Source organism: Echinops telfairi, unplaced genomic scaffold (genome assembly GCF_000313985.2).
Source record: "Echinops telfairi isolate 266 unplaced genomic scaffold, ASM31398v2 ScPeMD7_7457;HRSCAF=8495, whole genome shotgun sequence".
Lineage (NCBI taxonomy): Eukaryota > Metazoa > Chordata > Mammalia > Afrosoricida > Tenrecidae > Echinops > Echinops telfairi.
The window spans coordinates 26,001,884-26,026,902 of record NW_022111357.1 but is presented as its reverse complement, the minus strand read 5'-3'; the positions used below and the strand labels follow the sequence as shown (position 1 = coordinate 26,026,902).

The following is a 25,019-nucleotide window of genomic DNA, read 5'->3' as shown; positions in this document are numbered from 1 at the left end:
AAGTAGTTTTCTTTTTTTTTTTTAACACATGCATGGTTAGTGTTGTATTTTTTGAAGAATGGTTCTAAAACATCACACTAAATCAGGTTGTAAGGTAAAGTTTAAAATAGACCGTTTTATAAGGATAAGTTATAACATATGTAATGATGGTTCGTTCACTCTACAAAATCTTGATCTCAGAGCATATGATACACCTCGTTGGCAGGAGCACCCAGGTATTCCAAACCAGCCAGCCATCATTTTTCTCTTGTCTGCATAGACTTCTTCTTGTTAGCTGCCTTCTGCTTTTGTTGCATGATCTCAGAATCCCTCTGCTTCCTCTGAGAGGTAGTCAAGCTATCCTCTTTTCTTTTTCCCTTGCTAATCTCCTGGGTTTTCTTCATGTTTTTCTGGTGGGCAAGTTCTCTTTGATTTCCACGGGCCATGCCGACCACAGGGACAGAGCCTGGGAGAGAGCGACTCGGAGAAGCAACGGTTTCCTCGCACGCACGGCCGCCGTCACCCTAGTTTTCTTGATACAGTATTTACATACACACTTCAATAGTTAAATCACTTCTTAAAAGAACTGTACACACATTATCACAATCAGTTCTAATGGTCTGGTGTATCTTTTTCCTTATGGATTAAACTGTATATGTGCCTTTGTTTCCAACCCTCAAAGATCAGATTTATAGACACTGATAATAAAAAGAATCACAAAAACGTAAAAAAAAAAAAAAAGTAGTCCACTTATCGAGAACCAGCAGACAACAGTCATTGGAAGTGACTCCTGTCACAAACTGGGGACTACTATAGACCTGTCCTTCAGTGAGGAAACTGCTTATTTCTGTGTTGTCTCAGCCATAGGAGATGAGCTTATATTCCTCAGACTTAGCTGGTTTGGGGTCATCAAATTTCCCCCCTGAAAACCATACCCAGCATGCCAACTCTTAGCAAGCTCTAATTAAGAGAATGACTGTCTGAGAAGAAAAATGGAACCAGCGTGAAGTAGCAGAACCCAGCTCAACGGTCCCTTTCTCCTCCGCCCCTTCATCAATGCTGGTACTTCTGAGGCTTTAGCCTCCGCGTTCATCCTCCATCCACCTCATTGTTTCAGTACTTCAACAAATGCCTCTGTGTGGATAATTTCCAAACCTAAATTATCGATCCGTTAACTCCTGAACTTCAGGCTCACACTTCCAACTCTTTTCTAGACATGTTCACTTTACTGGCCTCCCAAAACGTCTAAAGCAAAACCCAGGGTCTCTGCTTCCTGGCTCCCTGAAACAGACCTCCCCTCTTAAGTCATAATTCTTCATTGCCTGGCCAGTTGGAGACAATTTAAAGATTTAACTTGTATTACTTTACTTTTATGGATTGGGACATATCTTATTACCTTCCCTTAGAGGTCACTGTGTCTTGCAACAGAAGTTAGGCAAACTTGAGTAAAGAGGCTTTCTACATTACTCCATACAAAGTAGGAATGATATATGTATTAACTGCCAATGAATTAAAAAAAAAAAAAAAAAGGCCCAAGGTATGGGAATTCAATAGCATAAGAAAGTTAGACTGACTAGCCTTCACTCTCTTCATAAGCATCATGTTTAGAGAAAGAATGAACATATGTCTAAGGATATCTTTTGCCATAAGGCCAGTCATTATGGGCAGTCAAGGTGCATGTCCACACAAAATCTGGAATTACTTTACAAATGTTCAGAGGACATTATTAAGACAAGGAGTCTTAAAGGTGCCATTCTCTAGAGCTGCGGTTCTCAACCTGTGGGTCATGACCCCTTTGGGGGTCAAACGACCCTTTCACAGGGGTCGCCTAAAACCATTGGAAAACACAAATATTTCACAATACATAATTACATATTGTTTTGTGATTAATCACTATGCTTTAATTATTTTCAATTTGTAACAATGAAAATATACCCTGCATATCAGATATTTACATTACGATTCATAACAATACCAAAATTACAGTTATGAAGTAGCAACGAAAATCATTTAATGGTTGGGGTCACCACGAGGGACTGTATGAAAGGGTCGCAGCATTAGGAAGGTTGAGAACCACTGCTCTAGAGGAAAAACATTTCTTTCCTATTGTTTGGACTTAGGATAAAGAAGACTACATCAGAATTGGAGGAAGGCTTATTAACAACTTTTGGTACATACAAGACACACCCTTGCTTCCTAAACATGAAGAACACTTGAAGCACTTGCTGGTGAAGATCAAGGTTTGTAGCCTTCAGCATGGATTACAACTCAATGTAAAGAAAACCAACATCCTCACAAGTGGACCAAAAGGTAACATCATGATAAATGGAGACAAGATGGAGGCTGTCAAAGATTTCCTCTTGCTCGAATCCATAATCAATGCTCATGGAAGCAGCAGTCAAGAGATCAAACCACACACTGCATTGGACAAATCTGCCGCACAGATTTCTTTAAAATGTTACAAAGAAAGGATGGTACTTTGAGGATTAAAGTGCACCGACCTCAAGCCATGGTTTCAATCGCCTCACATGTGTGTGAAAGTTGGACACTGATTAAGGAAGAAAGACCAAAGAGAAGTGGATGCTTTTGAACTACGTTGCTGGCGAGGAAAACTGAAAGTCCCCTGAACTGACCAAGGAACAAACCGCTCTGTCTGGATAGAAGTACAGCCAGAGGGCTCCCTGGAAGTGAAGATGGCAAAACCTCATCTCAGACACACTGGACATGTATTAGGAGAGCCGGTCCTTGGGAAAGGGCGTTATGCTTGCTAAAGCAGGGGGCAGTGGCAAGGAGGAAGATGGACTGACACGGTGGCTACGACAACGAGCACTAGCTTAACAATTACGAGGATGAGGAAAGATGGGGAGTGCTTTTTCTGACATGCAAATAGGCGCCCTGATGTGGAACGGACTCAACAGCACCCAACAACCACGCGTTGATCAATTGCTTTCTTGTGCATTCTGCCATTTTCCTACTAGGATAATCACTGGGCGGTCTTTGAGGTTTACTTTTGTAGCTTTCCTAGTAAGCCTCCTCAGTCACTTGAGTATAAAGCCCCCCCCAATTTTTCTTGAAATTATACTAATTAAGGCAAAAGTACACACTAGAATAATCTCTCGATCGTCTTTCAGTGACGGGCGTCAGCAAGCAACTAGGTTCTTTAACAGGAGAGAACATGCAGAGTGCTTGGCCGGGATAGGGAGAGGTCACACACACCTGCAGGTTAGGTGACGGAAGGTCAGAAGTTACCAAAGAATGGTTGAAGTGATACAGAGCAGCAGCAAACTCTTCATCCGATGACCCTGAAGACCAAGAGAAAACCAATTATTCCAGAACCCTCAGCTTGGTCAATACTCAAACTCCACTAGGAAGCAAACCCGCCAGGCATGTATGTATCCCCTCCTCTCCTCTACTGACCCTTCAGTCCATCTTTGTCCACCTCCTTGATAATGCTGGCCAGAGTGGCCATGTGGTGTTCTGAAAGAGATACACTCAGATAGTTTCGGATGAAATTATTCCGAGAGTTCAAGATGGAAGAGGTGATGAAGTTCAATATGTTGGAAGCCAATCCTAAAAACTAAAAGAATAAAACCAAAAACAAAAAAGAGATAAAGTTCATGAACAGAGCTTCTACAAACCCTGAATACAAATAAGAAAATACGCCCAGAAGTCTCAAGCAATAAACGCACTGTATTATATATTAAAGCAACAGATATATATATTTTGGGGTTTTTTTTGTTGTTGTTTTTTCAGATATATATCTTTTTAAGTGTCAGATCTTAAGTCACCTATGGTGGGATTAATTATGATCATCTTTCTTATTAATTTTCACCAGGTACAGACAAGGAATTTCTATTCTTTGTAAAAAGATTGATCCATTTCTTCCATGCTCTCATAGCTTGTCTTTGTCTTGCTCTAAGATATTATCAATATATTAAAATCTGTCTGTATTAATGGTCATTTTACACATATATAAAATTCCCAAAGGCTCACTGATGGCGTAGTGAGTTACAAATTGGTGCTAATCGCAAGTTCAGCTGTTTGAATCCACTAGTTGCCCTGTGGGATGAAGATGAGGCTTTCTGCTCACGAAAAGATCTACAGCCTTGGAAACCCAAAGGGGCAGTTCTTAATCTACATAGGGTTGCTATGGTAGAATTCCCAAAATTAAAGTGAAAAATTAGTGTGTAGATATTTTTAAAGCCACATCCTTGACTAAACTGTAAGTTCTAAGAAAGAACTGTGTCTGACAAGTTCAGGAGTATGTCTTCAAGAGAGGGCAGATGTTTGTTTAGTAGGTTACCAATAAATATTCATGAACAAATAGTTAGAAAACATGTATGGTATACCAATCTATTTTAGGAGGCAGGTACAATAATCCCCTCATTACAGGAGATAAGAAAACTACAGCTCAGACATGGTTCAGTATGGTACTGATGAACCACATAAATACCCTCTAGTTACTCATTATTTCCTCCCCTTACTATTAAGGTATTTGTTTTACCTCATTATTCATGTTGGATTCAAGTATGTTGATTTGTATATGCAAGATTGTTCAGTACATGAAAGTTATGATAGAGAACCCTTTAGAAACAGTAACAGGGGGTGGGGGGGTGGGGATGATTCAAAAAACAAAAACAGGAGTAATGGTTCCCTGAGGATATGGGAAGCGGGGGAGGACAAGGGGCGGGGGAGCTGATAGCACTGATGATTATATAACTTGTCTCGGGACTAAGCAACAGAATTGAGAATTGTATGTGAATCGAGATACTGTATTGTGTAAGCTATGTCAACGAAACTATTATTGAATTTAAAAACAAAAAATAGGGCTTAGGGACGTTCAGATTCTTTCTCAAAGTTGCCCAGCCAGTAGTGGTGGAAGGAGGACTCACGCTCACTTCTGTCTGATTCAAAGGGTAAGCTGTTGTGTGCTATTGACTCAATGCAACTCAGAGTGGCCTACACGACAGAGAATTTATAGGGCTCCCTAGATTATAATCTTTACATGAGCAGACCACCAGATTATTTTCCCACGGAGCCACTGGGTGGATTAGAAGAGCTTCAATACGAAGCTGTCAGTTAAACTACTCTCAATCAAGGAAACAGTCCCAGGATCACAAGGCATTTAATCAAACAGAACCAATACAGTATACATGAGGTCTAAGCAACACTAAGCGGCCTTTAAACATCACGGTTAATGCAACCTACAAAGTAAGCTAGTTCAAATGATCCACTTCTCAGCCCCTTACTCATTTCCCTGTCCCCACAGAACGTAAGAAAGCCACTCTTACCAACTCAGGATCTTTTCGACTAGCCAAAATGTTGCCCTTCTCACCAGGGGCCTGCTTACTAGGGCTTTTTACTCGAGGAGAGCTCTCCAGCGGAGGGGGAGGGGGTGGGGGAGGCGGTGCCACTTTCTCTTTACTTGGGGAGATGGTCTCCTCAAACCACTGCCCCAAAATAGGCTCACTGTCATCATCTGAAAAAAAGAGAAAAGTTGACAAAATGACAGATTTTGTTTGTAAAAATCGTTGTTATTAGGGGCTCATACAACTCTTATCACAATCCATACATACATCAATTGTGTCAAGCACATTTGTACATTCGTTGCCCTCATCATTCTGGAAATAACAGATTTTTAAAATGTTTTCCAAGTACTGTTTTAGAAAAGTGCCCACGTCAAAAGCAAGGCAAACAGCCGTGCTAGGCAGGTGGACAGACACCAAAGAAAAGGGAGCGAGAAGTGCATCAGAGGAAGCGACTAGGAAAGCTCCAGGTGGAGCGGGCCTCTACCTTGGCTGCTGTCCTCCTCGGTGCTGCTGAAATCATCCTCATAGTAAGTGTTGGAGTCCGTGGAGGCGCTGGCGTCGCTGCTCATGGAACCCTTCCTCTGACGCTGCAGGACACACGCCTATGGACAGCATGGTTGTCTTGGGTCACTACCAAAGGGGAGTCCCCCCTTGAGTCTCATTCACCACATGGAACACTGCTTGTTCTTTTTGTTAAATTCATGAAGCATTCCTTCTAATATTTCGCCTAGATAGTCATCACTGCACCTTGCCAACCACAGATCTGGTATAGACTTGAAAAAAATGATCATTTCTACAGTGTTCGCTTATGTTTTGCTTCAGCACGCCAATTGTCACAAATCAGCTAACAGCCATGATAATCTCACGAGGCTCTCCATCAATAACTGAATCAAACATTGAGCTATGTCAACCTGTTACAAAATGATCTCATCTTGAAAACATTACTAAAAACTTGAGCTTGCAATGAGTCATTATGTAAGGTCAGAACAGGTTATATAACCATTCGAAGCTTTTTCAAATTCCCACCTTTCTGTAGGAAGTGGAGAGTAAAGCCAGCAGCAGATTTGTCAGGGGGACAGAATCGATGAGCCGTTGGATCCTCTGTATGGAGGTACTCTGAGCCATAATGTTCAGGACTGCAGGGGGACCGTCTGTCTCCCAACCCTGAAGGTAACAACATCAAAAGAGAATTAATGATATGAGTGAACATCAAATAACCACTTGATTTGGTGGATCACGCTAGATTAGCCATTAGTGAGACTAGCCTCCTCACCTTGTGCAGAGCTTCCACTTGCAGGTCTTGAAAGAGAGAGGTCAGCAGCTTGATGGCATGGTTTGCTAATATTACCGAGAGCACTCCAAATCCTTGATGTCTGCACAAAGGAAAAACAAAGAGAACACCCTTAAAAGAATGACTCATGAATCAAGCTCTGAGGCAGTAGATTGTGGCACTGTGGGGTCCATGATCCCTTTGAGGATGAACTTTTTCCAGGGGAGAAAAACTGCACTGCCCCACAAAATCCACATAAAATTTCAGAAGCCCATCCATGAACAGCCTGAGGATCCACACACATTGAAGAAACTCTTCCAAATTATGGGTTGTTCTTTTGTCCAAGATGTCCATAGGACAACGCGGTAATAAATCTAACTCAAAAAGAGCTCATGTAAACCAGTAAGAAAACAGGATAAACGCCACAGAGCAACAAGTCAAACACACAAGGCAGTTTACAAGAAAGAAACTCAACGAACCGATAGATGTGTGAAAGGAAACACTCTCACACTAGCCATCAAAGCAACACAAATAAGAACCACATAATAATATTTCCTCCTCCAAGATAAACAAGTACGAACACTAATAATGCATCCATTGTCAAAGAAACTGTAGAGAAATGGGCATACAGAGTTGGTGGGAATGGAGCAGTTTTGACAAAACATTTCAAATTCTTAAATGTACGTGCTTTTTGTCATAATTGTAATTCTAGGAATTTTGCCAAAGGCAATAATGAAGTTCACAAAGATTTATGTTTAAGAAGGCCTATCAAAATGAGACTTATCAAAATAAGAAGTTTAGAACCACCTAAATATTCACCAACAGGGGAATCACTTTATCTATGGTATATTTATACAGGATACCACTAACTATTAAAAATTATGTAAAATCTGTATCAGCAACATTGCACAGATGTCTACAACACAGTTTATATACAGTGATTCCTTTTTTGGAAACATATTTTACATTTGTGTACCACAGCAAAATGTGTGGAACAATGTTGACGAATCTGAAAGTCAGAATTTGGGGTGATCTTTTCTCCTTCTGCTCATGTTTATGGTTATTTATCTAACATATTCTTTTTAAGATCTGAAGAAACAACAGCCCTCTTTAAAATGGAACTGCATGTGTCTCCAAGGATAGGTCTGTTGGCATGCTCCCACTCCGTCAATGCCAGGATGGAGGGGACCACCAATAAAATCACAAGCCCACGAATCACTGTTGCTTCTCAGACACTCACAGCGACTTTTCCTACTGCCTACCATCGCCCGTGCTTAATCCAGATCTTAACGTTCCCTCAGCATTTCCTGTCTTAAATGCCCTTACCCGGTCAAATGCTTCCATTATAATACTTTCATTGCAATTTTACATATACTGAATAAATACCTCTTTCACGTCTTTTGGGATTGTGTGAGGGTTTTTGTTTGTTTTCTCTAATCACAGCACGTCTTGGACCAACACAGACTCTTGGCACAGAGAAGACACGTGGTGAATAATCTGTTGAACAAGGTCTAGAATATGACAACCAACTCCAGACTTATGATCCAACTACCTACTCAACCCCAGATGTCTAACAGTCATATGAAACTCAGCATGCATAAGATCAAATAACCTATTTCTTCCTCTTTCTCTCATCAAACATACTCCTAAACCAGTGTTTCCCATTTTAATAAATCACACATCCCAATTACTTAGGACAAAATATTGTGATGCCATCTTTTAAGTCCTCAGCCACTGCCAGATCATGTCAGGAGTACTTTCAAAGCCTATCTCGGGTGATCTAGTTGCTCCACTGGTGTTGTTGGGTGGCTGTATATCCAACAAAATGAAACCCTGCCTGGTCCTGTGCCAGCCTCACAACTACTGTTGTGTAGGAGCCCAATGCTGCAGCCACTGTGGTAATCCATCTTGGCAAGGGTCTTCGTTTCCGATGGTCCTCTTTATTATCAAGAATGATGTCGTCATCTGGAGACTGGTCCCCCTAGATAACATGTTCAAAATACAGGCGTCTTCTACAAAGCATTCTGAATGTCCTTCTTCCAACCTGTGATGAGGGGCCATCCAGTCAGTTCTGCACAACAGACGAAACCCTACCAGGTCCTATGTCAACCTCACGAATGCTGCTATGCGGGGGCCGTGGTTGCAGTCATTGGAACTTGCACACCAGGGCCATCCTCCTCCTCTGCCCTTCTATTTTACCAAGCAGGATGCCCTGCCCAAAGTACATGAGCTGAAGTCTCACTAAGGAGCCTTCTGGCTGTACTTCTTCCAAGACGGATCTGTTTGGCAGTCTAGGGTATTTTTTAATATTCTTCACCAGAACCAAAATTCAAATACATCAACTTTTCTTTGGTCTTCCTTACTTAACATCCAACCTTCATTTGCATACAAGGTGACCAGAAATACCATGGTTGGGCCAAGTGCACCTTATTCCTCAAAGTGACACAATTTCCCTTCAGTAATGAGATATTGTGCAGCAGGGTGATTCAATGTAATGTGTGGCTTGATGTCTTGACTGCTGTTTCTATGAATACTGACTGTGGATCCAAGCAAGATTAGATCCTTGACCACGTCCATCTTTTCTCCTTTATCATGACATTACCTATTGGTCCAGCTGAGGCTCTCTGCTCTCATAAAGATTTACAGCATCAGAAACCCACAAAGGCAGTTCTACTCTGTTCTGCAAGGCCGCTACGAGTCAGAATTGACTCAATGACAGGGAGTTAATTACATAATAGGGACGCAACAGAGAAATGAGATATGCACATAAGCCTGGACTTAGGAAAGAAAGCCTCAGACAGAAGTTACAGCTATAGCTTGTCCCCTAGAAAGAACTATTTACCCAGGTGTCATCAAATGGTAGCAAATGTTTCAGATACCAAGCTACAAAGCCTGAAAGGATCCTCACTTTACAAGTTAGAAATCAAGTGAACACTCAACTTCAACTCCAAAAACCCACTTTATTAAACAGAACCATGTTTTTTCCCTGACTTCAACCTCATGAAAATCCTCATACGCACAGTATTAAACAGATGTTTTCTCTACATGATACTAAGGGAAGAAAACTGGAGAATGAATAACTCATCCAAAATACATATGCTCATTACCTTAGTTTTAAGTTCAAACCAGGCATGTTGGTACCCCAAACCCACTGCCGTTGCGTCAATTCTGACTCACAGGGACCTTTACGTTGTTGTGAGGTGCTGGCAGGCCGACTGTCGACTGGCAGCAACCCCAGGTGACAGGAGTCAAACTGCCCCATGGGGTTTTCTTGGCTGTTATCTTTCTGGAAGCAGATCACCAGGTTTTTCTTCCAGGAAGCTTCTAAGTGGGTGGTTCCCACTTTCTTTTCCGTTAAGTCAGGCTCTTAACCGGAGGCAAACGTTTCCATCAATGTGCAAGTGAGAAGTGGTGTTAGCCCCCCATCAACATAAAATGACAAGGAAAAAGGCCAACAAGCACACACAGGTGACAGCTGAGTGGACACATACCCTTTGCCAGGCCCGAGTTTAGGTGAGCCCACTCCCTCTTTGGTACGAGAAAGGATGTCTCTCACTCGAAGGGCAGCCAGTGGGTCTTTCTCCTTCCCCTTATCAGCCAAGGCGGTGGGACTGAGGTTCAGTATGAGGAAAAGGCTGTTGAGCAAACACCAGGCACCCAGCAGCTGGAAATTCTGATAGTGCTGTTACAAAGACACAGAATACAAGTATGAGCCTGGAGATGCTCACATCTCAGAGACCACGAGACAGAGCACAGGAGACGCAGCTTCTTACCTCACCACCAGCCCGGCGGGAGTTGCTGATCGCTTGTCCAATCATGTCATAGATTTCAAGCTGCTCAAAAGCAAACATTCAAACATCTGAGCAAACTGACACATTTCACTGTACATGTTAAATCCTTCCCCAAATTCATTCAATCTCCTTAGGTCACTTTTCAATGATACAGGTCCACTAGACTTTCCAATGGAGCTGCCTCCCTCTTTTCATTCAACTCTCGAAGAGATTACCTTCTCAGAGAGGTTCTGAATCCACCCAGTCTACCTACAGCAGCACGCCACCCCCACACCAAGTCACTGTCTTTCACATTGATGTTTTCCACACTTATCACCATCTGAAATGCTTTTGTTCATTGTACGTCTTCACTAAAAATACACTGATACATAGGAAGACCTCAAAAACATTTATTGAATAAATCTTTTCTAAGGCCCACTACAACAATGAAATTTCAGTGCTCTCCATTGAACTAACGGAGAAAAGGGAAACACTTATGGAAACGAATCCAACTAATAAACCAGCTGAATACCTACCTCTGAGACCCGATACCCCAATGGAAGGAGTGTGACAATTACTCAGTGCTTCCCTCTATACCAAAGAAAGTCAACCCGACGGTACTGTATGACCTGACTCATGACAGCTCCCCATAGGCCCAGATGTTTGGCTTACACATTTCTGGACAATAGTAGCCGCATCGCTTTCATAGTCATCTTCTTTGGAGCTGGTGGACCCTGTCCGCACCTGCTGGGTACTACCCACGTGAAGAATGGCCATGCAGGTTGCCACACTCACACCTGAAAAAGAAGATGCCTGGATTTCAATTCTGGCCATGGAAAGACTCATAGCAAAAGCAATTCCATTATTTGATTACTAAAGGTATACACAGCCATCACCCAAATGAGTTGAAAGTCACGTATCAAGCTGCATATGAAATTTCTAAAGCCAAAATAAAACCCAGTGCCAGTGAGCCGATTTTGACTCATAGCAACTTTATGTAGGATTCCCAAGGCTGAACTCTTTTGGGGAGCAGACAGTCTCATCCTTCTCTTGCTGGTGGTTAGCAATCCAAACGTAGCCAACAGCGCCGCCAGACGCTTTATTCATAACTGCCAAAACCTAGAAACCACCAAGATGTCCTTCAATAGGTGGATAGGCAGACACAGGTACACCCACACAATGGAACAGTATTCAGCAAGAAAAAGATATAAGCTATCAAACTACGAAAATACCTTAAATCATACTGTATGATTTTAACTATGTAACATTCAGGAAAAGGTACAACTATAGAGACAAAGAGATCATGGGTTGCAGAGGTGTGGGTGGGGTGGGGATAGAGCACGGGAAAATACAAAGCGAACCCTAATGTAACTAGGGATCTTTATTAACAACAATGCCAAGACAGGTATCAATATAGGCTTGTCAGCTGTATGTACTACGCTAATCTACGATGTCAATAATATGGGAAGCGGATGGGGGTTGAGGAGAAACATACAGGAACTGTATTATCAGTTCCAATTTTTCTGTAAATCTAGAACAGTTTTTAAATATGAAATATATTCATCTCTCTTAAAGAATAAAAAATAGATCAAAAACGTTTAGATTGTGAAGGAAAAAAATCCCATTATGGATTGAATTGTGTCCTCCCCCCAAATGTATGTCGGAACCCTAGCTCTTTACACCTGGTAGGGGAAATCCGATTTGGGAACAAAGTTTTCTCTGTTGTGTTATTGAGGGCATACAGTATAGGAGGTTTCTTAAACTTCCTCACTTTTGAATAAGAAAAAATAATACATTGGGCACAGAGGCACCATGTGGAGGTTGCCAAGAAATGCTGCAGAGACCACCAGAGAAGCTGAGACACGGAACTTTTCCCCAGGGTGGACAGAGAGAGCCTTCCCCCAGAGTCAGCATCCTGAATTTAGACTTCTAGCTACCTAAAACTATGAAAAAATTAATTTCTGTTCTTTTGAACTTGAGATGTTCCTGTGACGGCAGCCCTAGCAAATGACAAATGCCAATCTTGTTATTTCTGCAAGACATCAAAGCTAAATCCCTTTCTTCAACCAAATCTCAAAGGGTCAAACCTCAATAACAAACCAAATCTGAAATTATTTAAGTTAAAAAAAAAAAAAAACCTGGGATCTTTAATCCAACTTTTAAGGGATCTTTAATCCTAATTGACATCAATTACTTATTGACTAAACACAGAGTTCCACATCTGAGTCAAGAAAAATCCCTGGAAATGCAAAAATTCAAATACAGAAATTAACAAAGCCCAAATTAAAAGATAGAAGAATTCAATGCAGAGCTCCAGGACACTAAAATACTGGAGGCAGTCCACTCAAGTACTCCTTCAATGCAAGAAAACTTTGTTCTATTAAACTAGCATTCCATGATGCTCACCTTTCCGACATGATTGCTGAAGACAAAGTGGGTACATAAGCAAATGTGGTGAAGAAAGCTGATGGTACTGGCTATCAAAGATATAGTGTCTGGGGTCTTAAAGGTTTGAAGATTAAACAAGCGGCCATCTAGCTAAGTAGCAACAAAGCTCACATGGAAGAAGCACCTGTGTGTGTGATCACGAGGTGTCGAAGGGATCAGGTATCAGGCATCAAAGAATAAAAAATATTATCATTGTGAATGAGGTGGGGTGCAGAGTAGGGACCCAAAGCCCATCTGTAGACAACTGGACATCCCCTTACAGAAGGGTCCTTGGGAAGAGACGAGCCAGTCAGGGTGCAGTGTAGCAACAATGAAACATAGAACTTTCCTCTGGTTCTTTAATGCTTCCTCGCCCCCACTGTCATGATCCCAATTCTACCTCACAAATTCAGCTAGACCAGAGGATGTATACTGATACAGATAGGAACTGGAAACACAGGGAATCCAGGGCAGATGAACCCCTCAGGACCAATGGTGAGAGTGGCGATACCGGGAGAGTGGAGGGAAGGGGGGGTAGAGAGGGGAACCGATCACAAGGATCTACATATAACCCCCTCCCTGGTGGGACGGACAACAGAAAAGTGGGTGTAGGAAGACGTCGGACAGTGTAAGATATGACAAAATAATAGTAATTTATAAATTATCAAGGATTCATAAGGGAGGGGGCGCGGGGAGGGAGGGGAAAAAATGAGGAACTGATACCAAGGGCTCAAGTAGGAAGAAAATGTTTTGAGAATGATGATGGCAACAAAAGTACAAATGTGCTTGACACAATGGTGGATGTACAGGTTATGATAAGAGTTGTATGAGCCCCCAATAAAATGATTTAAAAAAAAATACTGGAGGTGGGCTGAGCGAGGACATTCTCATGTGCATCCACAGGCTTGGATTATTTTTGCTGCTGTTCTAGCTCAAGCAGGCACAGTACCACCTGGATAGTTTCCAACAATACAGCTACGGTAAGGTGACCAGAGGTCCCGATTTTTAACGATTTTTCCCCATGTCCCGCACGTTTTAAAAAGTCCAGATTTTTTGAAAGAATGCACGACAAGCTAGGGTATACGGTTTTCAGCTGCCATGTGGCTATTTCACCAGGATATGAGTTTTCTCAATGGTGTCCTGCTTTACTAATGCTAAAATCTGGTCACCTTAAACTATGGCCACATGACCTTCAAAGTCTACAGTGGTCTCTACTGTCTCCAGAATGTGGGCTTAACCTGGAATTCTAAGTTCTTTGTGCCTGGACCCTTTCTTTCCAGCTCTGTAACACTCATGTGCAGACTTAAAAAGGCACACATGTATCATCATACACTGTGGGGGGAGGTCAGATGTGCAGGCATTCCCCCCCTGAGGGCGATAAATTGCCAGACTGCACTGGGCCTGCTCCCTGCTGCTGGAGACAATGGACTACTTCTTTCTGAAACTTGGGGCCATTAGCTTGGTTCCTGTAGGAGGGGTTTGCACCCTACTGATAATGGTTCCTATGGAGACCCAGAGACCACCCCCTCGACCACCCTCTCATTACTGTGTTACCTGTAGTGTAACCCCTCCCTGTGATGTATGTCTCTACCTGTAATTAGTGGGCTGGCATGCCCCCAAAAGGTATATAGGCCAAGCCAGCAATATAGAGCTCTCGGACTCTGACCTCCCTGACTCTCTTCCCCCCTTCCCTTGTTCCCTTTCCCTCCTTCCCTTCCCCCTCTCTCCACGTGGACCACTAAGCTGGGCTGAGGTGAGCAATGGTACCATGTAACATGCCTGACTGTGTTATTGTTATATCTCTCATGCTCTCGATGACTTTAATATAATACTTATATATCTCAACCGTACAATTGTGCATTACCGAACCCGAGTAGTAGTAATAGTAGTAGCAGCGGGTGGGGGCTGGCACCCCACATCTCTCAACACACTTTTAATTTAATACTACAATACACAGTGTGCTTTCTCAGACTCGGGGGTGCTTTTTCCCTACTACATCCAACTGAAATCTTACTTGCCTTACGTGATACATCAGAGCTGCTTCGTGACTGCTGCCTCCCCAAGTAAAAATAAGCTCTTCCCCTTCTGAACCTCCTTAGTACTTTCTTCTCACCTCTCACTCATTTTCTTTGATAAATAGAAGTTAATGAAGAATATCATCTGAAATACTTTAGGAGCCCTACTGGCAGAAGTGGTTATGCATTGGGCTCACTAACCACAAAGTCAGCAGTTTGAAACCACCAGCAGGTCTGTGTTCCAAAGACAATCTGTCTACTCCCTTAAAGAGTTAAGTCTGGAAATCCATCAGGGTGGTTTTACCCAGTCCTAAAGGAATGACTCGATGACAATGAGTTTGGTTATTTTTTTAAAAAACACTCTAAGGTCTCTATGAGAACAGATGGCTTCATCTTTATATTATCATTTGTCCCCAGATGTGCAAAATAAAGCTCATCATAGAATGTAGGGAGCTAACTCAACACCATCATTTTCTTAATGCTCCCGAGATGAAATTTCCAAGATTGCCTGTCCATATCTCTATTTGCAGAACCATGTAGATTTCTGAAATTGCTATACTTTTCCAAATGAACAAGTGTACCTGCTTCATAACACATTCCTCAAACCTGCTCCCACAGCAAAAACTTGATCTCTTTATGTCTACATAGTAGTCTATACTTCTCTTCTCTTATTGCCTCTATATAATCCTGTCTATTCATCATTTCTCAGCTGCAGGCTCCCCAAAGAAAGGCAGGGACTTGCAGGTTGTTTAATCTCAATAGCCCAATGGTACTTGGCATTTTGCCTCATACCCAGAAAACCCCTATTTACTATGTGTGCATACTAGAATATCAAGTGTGCATATAACGCCACCAGGTGAACTGGAAAATCTCTGAAGTGCTGAGGCCTATCTCACCTGGATGAGCTATTAGATGACCCTTGGGTGAAGAGACTAGAGTAGACTAGAGGTTAGAGTGCCCAGAAGGATCTTTGTGGCTTCCAAAGAGTATGCCTGGGTTTCACGGAGAAAATGAGACCAGACACTATAAACGCTCACCTGCATACAGACAACTTAGACTGAGGACGGTCACATCTTGTAGGCGAGAAGGATTAAGAGGTTCCAGCACAGGTAGAGAAAGGGTATCCAGGGCCATAGTTACATCAATCACCAGTGAATGAAACCTGAAACATAAGAGAGAAGATTAACAAAATCGTCTCACAGAATCACTTGCCTCTATAATCTGGTCGCTAAAGAAAGTCAACCAGGTCCACCTCCTAGAATACACAGCTGATTCACCCTGGCAGCATCTTACCCATTACGAACAGCAGTGGCATCTGCGACTGTTGCAGGCATGATGAAGAAAGAATTGGCCAACACTGCATCTTGAAACCGATTGATATAGCGCAGGAAATATGGCAGGTTCAAACACACACGTAGTAGCTTCTCTGAGCCACCTGAGTTAATGAAAAGGTGAACAGGCCTCTGTCTCTGGCTTTATTCTTCCCCACATGCAAGCAACACAGGTAAAGAAGGTTCATGAAATCAATATCACGAAAACAAACTGCATACGAATTGTTGAATGGAAAGCCATTCTGCCCTGTAAACCTCACCCAAACCACAACGCAGTTTGTTTTCTTTTTAAAAAGGGATTTTCGTAAGCAGATGAACAGGAGTTCTTACCAAGCTCTTGAAGACTAGCCACGTTCTGAGCGATGAAAACATTCTTTGTTTTGATAGCAGAAGCTTGGTCTGTGGACGACTGCTCATCATTTTCTCCTTCCCCCTGAAGAAACATGTAAGACATGAAAGCCTTATTAAGACAGCTATCATTTATCTATTGCCTGCTGCCCTGGAACTCAAAGCCAAACTAAGTCTCCAAAGTAGCTCCATGTTACAGAGTGAATTTGTGTCCCTCAAAAATCTATGTTGAAATCCTAACCCCTAAACCATGGCTGTAATCCCACTGGGGAACAGGGTCTTCTTTGTTATGTTAATGAAGCCACCGAGCATCTCTGAAGCCAACTCTCTTCTGAATGTTAAAACCAAAACCAAACCCTGCCCCTGCACCATGGAGTTGATTCCAACTCACAGTGATGCGATGAGGCTGACTGGAACAGCCCCATTGGGTTTCAAAGGCGGTGAATCTTTATGGAAGTAGTCTGCCACATCTTTCTCCCTCAGAGCGGTGGGTGGGTTTGAGCTGCTGACCTCTCAGCAGCTGAGCACTAACTGTGCTTTCTGCAAAACCAGGGATTTCTGAGTAATGTTAGAGCAGCCAGAACACAGGGGCATACAAGCATAAATGGAAGACAGATGCCACTGAAGACCAACAAGGAACTAAGGAAAGCTGGGCTACGGCCACTGGGAGAGACAAGGATCTTCCCCCAGGATTGACAGAGAATGCAAGCATGCCTGCCCCTAGAACTGGTGCCCTGAATTCAGACTTCCAGCCTTCTAACTGTGAGGAAATAAATGTCTGCAGTTTAAAGTCACCCATTTGAGCTACTTCTGTTATAACAGGGCTAGGAAACTAAAATACTCCATAAATACCCTTCAGACTCCTCGAGGCACGCTGGGAAAATTCCTACTAATGCTCAAGACAAAGTTGTTTTCCTAAGGGGAAGTGAAAAATACGTAACAAAGAAATACATACTACAGCAAGCATGGAGTGATCCCTTTTATGGAGAATTGTGCATGTTCTTGAGAATGGCTTATGCTGAGAAATGCCCCAAAGAATGGTTTAACTGTTTGTTAATGGCGGTGGCTGTGTAGAGCTGTGAGCATGAATGTTACTTTTTGTTTGCTATTCCTCCATTATATTATTTTTTTTCCTATCAGGCATATATCTCATTTTCTAGATCACAAATAGTATTGTTGCTATTAGGTGCCATTGAGTCAGTGCCCACTTAGAGCAGCCCTGTGCATAACAGGATAAAACAGTGCCCAGTCCTATGCCATCCTCGCATAGCAGGTGTATTTGAGCCCACCTGTGTAGTATTTATTTCTTCTAGTGTTACTATCATAACCAGTTGCAGAGAGGTGACCGTGGTCCTTCGAGTTGGGCTCAGGAACTCACCAGAGCCTGTGGGCTGATGGGTGGGGATGCTACAGTCCTGGGGTTGAAAACTGAAGTGAGCTGATTCAAGAAGTTCATCTGTACCTCCTTCTGCCTCAGTTCTGGACTTACTGGGGAGGCCAGGTCCTTCTGATCTTCCACTGTGAAAACAAACACAAAAGGCAAAAAAAGGGATGAAGAGGCTACACTAGAAGCAACGCAGGAAAAAGCAGGCACGGATGTGGCCAAGCAAGCACCTTTGTCAAAGGAGCACCCACCATCTGACAGTGTCTTCACTGTTTGTGGCAACTTGGCGGACTTCATCATTGCTGTGAAAGTGATAATTTCAGTCCTGTCTAGTCGGCTGCAGCCAGTGCACAGGCCCTTGATCAGGAGGATCAGGTGTTTCTGGAAAAGTAAACAAACTCAAATATGTCACTCAGAAGATGAGTCTTTGGGGAATTCTAACCGGCACAGGACCAAAACTGAGATTCAAATCAGGAACTGCAAATTGGGGTAAAAAACACACATGGTCCTCACACCCTACTCTGATTAGGCTTACTTTGTTCTTATAATACTCGCCCCACCACCACCACCACCCCTTAATTTAAATGAGTGGCAAACTTTTTTTAAAATGGAAAGTTCCAAATTCAAGTCTAGATTTCTTAGTTCTCACAAAAATTCATGAGTAACCAGCGTGAGCCTTTATTCCTGCCTGGCAACAATCTGTGGGAGCCAACTACTAGTACCTGACCCTTTAGATGGGGTTACAAACCCCTCAACTAGCACACTTCACTGGTTTTATGGTATCAGCCTAGCCCATGAAGATATGCTAAGTTTATAATCCTTGGGAAAGTCTCTGCAAACCTGTGTATCAGGGGCCCAACCCCTACCATCTGCTGCTGTAAATAAAGCATACTGGAAAACACTCCTGCTCATTCATTTCTGAACTCTAAGGCCATGCCATGTCACACTCCATAGGCAGAGCTGAGTAGTGCAATAGAGACGTGTATCCCACAAATATTTACTCTCTGGCCCATTATAGAAAACATGAGCGTTGACCTCTGGATCTTTGCCATCTCCTCTTCAACAGTCATAGTTGTACTCAAAAATGAGGGTCATTTAGCACAAACTAAGGGCCCATTACTCTCACCTGGGACACAGCACAAGCCTCATCAGGATTCTCCAGGCGCAGAAGAGAAAACTCAATTAGAACTTTACAGGCTGCTGCCACCGACTGAAGTTGATTCCGGGGAACTGAGAAAAGAATAAGCATTTGTTAGCATCAGGTTGCTCTAACACATTTCAGTCTCACTGTTAATAAATCAAGCCTTGGGCGCCACGTGGCAAACATTCCCAACAGTATTCAATGATAAAAATCTCTGTTTATTCACTGCCAAGGTCCTAAGAGGTAAGCAAACGCATCTTGGGACTGACAGTCAATAATCGGCCATGAATCATCTATTTCCCTTACATTTACTTAAAATTAAGATAATTATAACAATAGCACTATATTCCAAGTACTTCTAATGTAGTAACTCATTTCATCCTTGGGCCAATTCTATGAAGTGACTACTATATTATTATCTCATTTCTCCCTCATTTTTTAACAGATGAAGAAATGATTTAAAGGGCCAGAGAGGTGAGACGACTTGCCCAACATCACCCAGCTAGAGTCCAATCCAAGAAGTCTGGCTCTAGGGTTCATTCTCGGCACTTCTTGGCCTTTTGGGGAAGATCCAGGGCAGAGTTCATGCTCACAACACAAGCTCATAGCAAGAGCTCTCCTTCCCCATAAATTCTACATCCCTTTTCATGAGAAGTATCCTACACAAGTTTCTTTACACTCTCAGGGATTCCACTAGTACCAGCAGAATAATAAACAGTATTTGACACTGAGAGAGTATCCAACTCTGAATCTACCATTCACTTTACTGGCTCATTAGTAAACCACTCTGCACGGCAATTTATTAGATTAAAAAATAGCTGAAAATGTAAAAATTCATAAACAGTGTAAAATAAAGGTTTGGTCCCTTTTGGTGGGTAGAAAAGTTAAGAAAATTGGGAACTGAAAGCCAAAAAACACACAAGGAAAATTCACTTTTATACCAAAAATCAGGTAAGAAATAGAACCTTGGTTAGTGGCTGCTAACCCTGGGATCAGTATCCACCACTACTGTGTAAGTATTAATACATTCACAATTACACAGATGAAATCTACAATAAAGCATTTTGACAAAGAAGGCAGGTTGGCTTAATCAGTTTTGAAGTACTATCCAACCTCAGTTTTTGGTCTGTTTTTAATCCGTTTATTTTTTAACAATCTCACCAACGTACAATTCCCATATCATACATTTCAATAGGTCAATCACATTCACAAGAGTTGTGCTACCATCACTACAATCAATTCTAGGGCATTTCTTTGTCTGTGTACTTGGTGCTAGTGCCCCATTTCTCACCAGTCTCCCCCGTCTTGTCCCTTGGAATCTACTGGTCCAGCTGTTGTCTCTAAAGATTTACCTCATCCGGGTCTTATGTATTAAGCCCAGCTGTTCTTAAATCCCACTTGGGTGGCCTATAGATTGAGAGTCACTTGTGGAGCCTCATTATAGCTGAGTGTTGTCCCCATTCTTGGGTGACCAGCTTAGGAGTACAAAAACATAAGAGTTCATCAGCCACTTGTTCAGACAGCCTCCCCAGAGGACAATCCCCCTATTCACAAGCCCTCCGAGGGAGTGACAGGCGTGGAATACTTACTGCGGCTGCACACTGTTGTGATATAGTGTGTGGAAAGTGCAACAAAAGATGAGTAGAATGGCTCATACTGCTTCTCGTGGTGCAAGATTTCAGATTCGCTGCAAACAGAATAATTCAGCCAACGTTCAGTGAGTGGTTCCTGTAGGTCCGATATCCACTTTATAGGTATTATTTTATTTAAACCTTGTAATGACCCTACTCGGTATGTACCACCAGCATTTCTATGTGTAAGACGGGAAAGTGACACTTAGAGAAATGAAATTAAATACCTGGTTCAAAGTATCAGGGTTAGCAAGTAGCAGAGGCTAATAAACAGGACATCAGTTCACACTCACTTAGAATTTTTTAATGTAACTAAAATTTTAACAGAACACCATTTTGTCCTATTTACTGACTGGCAAAGAACAAAAGCTAACAATCCCCTGTGGTTGGTGAGAAATAGTGGTAGAGTCCATTCTGAAGACCAAACAAGTCAACAAATCAAGTTCCTTGAGAAACCATCTTGTTCTTAGTGTGGTCACAACTTGATTCTAACGCGCAGCCACCTCACGTGAGCAGAATAGAACTTCTCAGATTGTTAGACCTTACTTCCTAATACCTTTGGGTGGGTTTGAACAGTCAACCTTTCAAAGAAAGGTTGCAATCTGTGTTACAAACCAAAGTTCACTAGGTATCATAGTTCTACCGCCAAGGTCGCCGAGTTTAGATTACAACAGATTCTGTGTAATCCACAACTCTCATCTTTAACCCTCTTCTGTGAAAATCTTCCACTCCATTAGATTTTAAATCTAGATACATTTCCACCTTGCTCTATCAATCAGAAACTAACCCCGAATCCATGAAACATAAAGGCAAAGAAAAGACTAAAATGTATCCTATTAAATGGACAGAGCTGAGAGATTTTGCTAGTTTCCTTAGTGAGTTAACTCTCCAGCAAAGTCAGGGTTCTTATCAATAGCCAAGCTTTCAACACAGTATCCAAAGGTAAGTCAAACTCCAAAAGGTGCCAGCTATGAGTGGTGATCACTTCAAACTCCACTGAAAATGTTGGCCTTGCAAGAACTTTGCTATTTGAAGATTTATCAAAGATAAATGGGTAGTTATCAAAGATGAGCCCTTTAGCATAGATTCTTCTCCACCAAGAGAAAAAGAGAGCTCCTGGAGCCCCTAGATGGATTTTTCTATTTTGTCACAACATCAGAATAGTTAAAATGGAGAAAACAAAAACCTCTGAACATCACGGAGCACTCATGGTTTGTGGTAACTGTCCCTTTTGCAAGGCTCCTACCATAGTCAGCAAATTCCCTTGCTTGTGCTTCACATATGTTCGTTAGTTGTTCCCTCCCTTCCTTCTTCCCTTAGTCAGTGTTTGAAGGTTTTCCCACGCTGCAGTTTCATTTTTTTACCAAGTTATTTCTCTTCCTGGCTTTGTCAGAACGTCAGAGCTGTTTATCATCACTTTTTTTTTAGGTGAGTAGGTTTGTGCCAAAACTCAGTGGCGAACCTGCCCAGCACAAAAGAGAAACTCATTCTTTCATTTCCATTCAAACAATGAAATTGATTCAAAATATAGGAATAAACTCACCTAATTGTTTCAATGTTGTCACATTATAATTCAATGAACCCTACTTTCTGTCCTAGAAACACACAACTGCCTTGTTGCGATAAGAAACACAGTAAAGGTAGAGCCTGGCCCAGGAAAAATGGTGCAGTCTTGAGCCACACTTATGATGTGCTTAGGGTAACTAAGAATAAACCAGTAAGAAAGAGTTGGAAAAAGACTTGCAGGAAGGAGCACAGAAATATGGGCATGTGGCCCAAAGGACAAAATATTATCTCTTGGTTTTAAAGTACCAAGTCTGTATGAGTCACCTAGTAAAGATGTGTTGTTACACTTCCCTACTCCACCCTCTCTCCTCAAGAACCTGACAATCAATCCCCAAGAAGCAAATAAATGGGGAGATGGGATAAAAAACAGAAAGGTAGGAAGAGAAAGCGTGAAGAAATTAGTCAAATATAACACAAATGAGGAAAACTAAGAAACTAAAAGGTAAAAAACAGGACTCCTTTCTTTGTCAAGTTGTCTCCCTACAACACTGGCTTCTTCCCACAAACTGCACAACAATCCCACCACTGAACCCTTAAACTCCCACTGCAAGACAGAGTGGGTAGCTTTCCGATTCATGCTATATCAGTGCACTTCCGGGAAAGGAAACAGCAGCCAGCTAGAGAAACCCAACCTGACATCTAATAAATACGAAGTGGCCAGTGGCTGGAAACATGGGACTTCTTTAGGAAGGTGGCAGATTGGAGGGCCGTGCAAAATAAAGTGCTAAAAGATTCACTTACCCCACCTCTCGGACTGCCATTCCTACCTCTGGTGTAAACTGTGGATACACCACAAAGCCCTTTCTGCTCAATAAGCTTATCATCTCCCAAATACAGAATCCACTGTTTATTTCTTTCATGACACTGACAGGCATATTTATTCATTCTTTTAAACGTTACTATAGGTCTGCTGTGTGTCCCAGAGTGATTATTTAGCACATGTCAACCAGAGAACTTCCTTACGGCCACGTCCCTCGCATTCTTGACAACCCGGTGAACATGAGAAGGCATGGAAAACCTAGAGTCACAGGGCTAATCTCACAGGGCACAGTAGCTGGTGGTGCGATGGGTGCGGTCATGTTGGTTTGACTCATAGAGACCCTATGTTCACAGAAGGAACACCACCTGGTCCTGCGCCATGCTCTTAATTGTTACGTTTGAGCAAATTGTTATAGCCACTGAGTGGATCGATCCATCTTGCCAAGGGTCTTCCTCTTTTTCTTTTCTAGTTCATATTAACAAATTTATTCAGTCATTGAATTTTTAGGACCATAATTTAGTCTGACAAGTTTGAAAAGCAACACGTCAGTAAACAATTTGAAAACTCCCTGACCAGCACTTAACCAAAGAAATCCTGTGGAATTAAGACGGTCATAAAAAAACACACAGAGCTGTAACATTAAACCTTTTTGAAGGTTTAATTATTTAAATTAATTAAGTCATCATGTCAGATCTTAGTTTTAAATCTTGAAAGGTATATATATATATATATATCCCCCCCAAAAAAAACAGTCTTTTCTCTTAAGATTTGTTTGTGTGTCTTTTTTTTAATTACTCATTTTATTGAGGACTCATACAACTCTTATCACAATCCATAGATACATCCATTGTGTCAAGCACATTTGTACATTTGTTGCCACCATCATTCTCAAGGATCTTCTACTTTACCAGTATTTTGGTGGCGGACTCTCTGTATGGTGATCACCAGCATTTTTAAGTATAAAAGACCACACGTATAAAAGACCGTGGCCATAGTGCTTCCCTCACTTCCTTTGGAAAGGTTTAGGAAATGACTGTGCATTATTTAATAGAGAGTTGTGATAACCTTCTTAAATAGGTCTCTGGCCTAAATTTTATCAAATAGCTAGGAGGCCAAACCCACTGCCATCAAGTCAACTTCAACTCCTCAAGACCCTGGAGAGGGGTCTAGAACCGCCCCTTTGGGGTTTCAGTACCAGACAGCCTTGTGGTTCTCCTAGGGAGTGCCTGGTGTGTTCAAACCACCGACCTTGTGGTTAGCAGCTCAGTGCATAGCTCACTACACCACCACAGCTCCTAGGAAGCAGAGGCTCTCAAAGAGATTTAGCCCTAAGGAGACCAAGATGGCCCATGAAGGATTGGCTCAGAAGAGGCATTTTTTTTCTTTTTAATCACTGAGTAAATCAAAATTATTGTCCAATAACAACCATGCTTACTAGCTTATCCTGCGTAGAGTTTTAAAAGATAATTCTTTATTTGACACTATCTTAAAACAAAAGGAGCCTGGGTTGGTCCGCTAACTAACTACAAGACCAGCGGTTCAAACTCACAGTGACTAGGTGATGACATTGTCTCTCTTGTAAAGATTTACAATCTTGGAAACCCTACAGAGGGGCTCTGAGTCGGAACTGACTCAATGGCAGTGGGATTTTTTGTTTAAAACAGAAGACAACATTCAGCAATTACACAAATTAATTCTACATATACTATCTGCTTGATCCACTTAGGTCCTGAAATGTAATGCCATTTAAAAGATAGGCTAGCGACCATCAGTGGAAATGAAAATGATATATATATTTTTTAACTTCAATGACTTTTTCTTCAAAAATCTAATGACATTTCCGGAGCTCTAGTGACATTGTGGGTTCCACAGTGGCTGCTAGCCACAGGGTCGGCAAGTCAGACCCGTCAAGGACGCCTCAGCAGAAAGCCGAGGCTTGATTCATAGCCCCAGGAATCCACAAGGGCAGCTCGGTTCTACTTTGTCCTTTAGGTAAGGTGACCAGATTTGAAGTGGGACACCAATGACTGGGGGGGGTGTGGGGGGTGTCCTTGATTAAAATTTTGGTCTATATGGACCAAATAGACC

The 25,019-nt window shown here is 42.1% G+C and overlaps 2 protein-coding genes across 2 annotated transcripts in view; both read right to left on the bottom strand.

Annotated features, from left to right (window-relative positions):
• UBR4 (ubiquitin protein ligase E3 component n-recognin 4) overlaps nucleotides 1–25,019 on the bottom strand; it is a 130,221-nt gene that overhangs the window by 101,730 nt on the left and 3,472 nt on the right. Inside the window, exons 2-17 of the mRNA XM_004705144.2 lie at nucleotides 20,564–20,661; nucleotides 18,960–19,063; nucleotides 18,085–18,214; nucleotides 17,828–17,967; nucleotides 16,432–16,534; nucleotides 16,064–16,205; nucleotides 15,808–15,932; nucleotides 11,001–11,125; nucleotides 10,332–10,391; nucleotides 10,050–10,240; nucleotides 6,562–6,661; nucleotides 6,315–6,452; nucleotides 5,773–5,890; nucleotides 5,271–5,458; nucleotides 3,397–3,556; nucleotides 3,196–3,281 (exon numbers count right to left, since the gene is read on the bottom strand). Coding sequence (XP_004705201.1) covers nucleotides 3,196–3,281; nucleotides 3,397–3,556; nucleotides 5,271–5,458; nucleotides 5,773–5,890; nucleotides 6,315–6,452; nucleotides 6,562–6,661; nucleotides 10,050–10,240; nucleotides 10,332–10,391; nucleotides 11,001–11,125; nucleotides 15,808–15,932; nucleotides 16,064–16,205; nucleotides 16,432–16,534; nucleotides 17,828–17,967; nucleotides 18,085–18,214; nucleotides 18,960–19,063; nucleotides 20,564–20,661 — 2,008 coding nt within the window. The remainder of the gene's footprint in view (nucleotides 1–3,195; nucleotides 3,282–3,396; nucleotides 3,557–5,270; nucleotides 5,459–5,772; nucleotides 5,891–6,314; nucleotides 6,453–6,561; nucleotides 6,662–10,049; nucleotides 10,241–10,331; nucleotides 10,392–11,000; nucleotides 11,126–15,807; nucleotides 15,933–16,063; nucleotides 16,206–16,431; nucleotides 16,535–17,827; nucleotides 17,968–18,084; nucleotides 18,215–18,959; nucleotides 19,064–20,563; nucleotides 20,662–25,019) is intronic.
• LOC101652933 (small EDRK-rich factor 1-like) lies at nucleotides 237–425 on the bottom strand. The gene has a single exon (XM_045298819.1). The coding sequence runs from the start codon at nucleotides 423–425 to the stop codon at nucleotides 237–239; it is 189 nt and encodes a 62-aa protein (XP_045154754.1).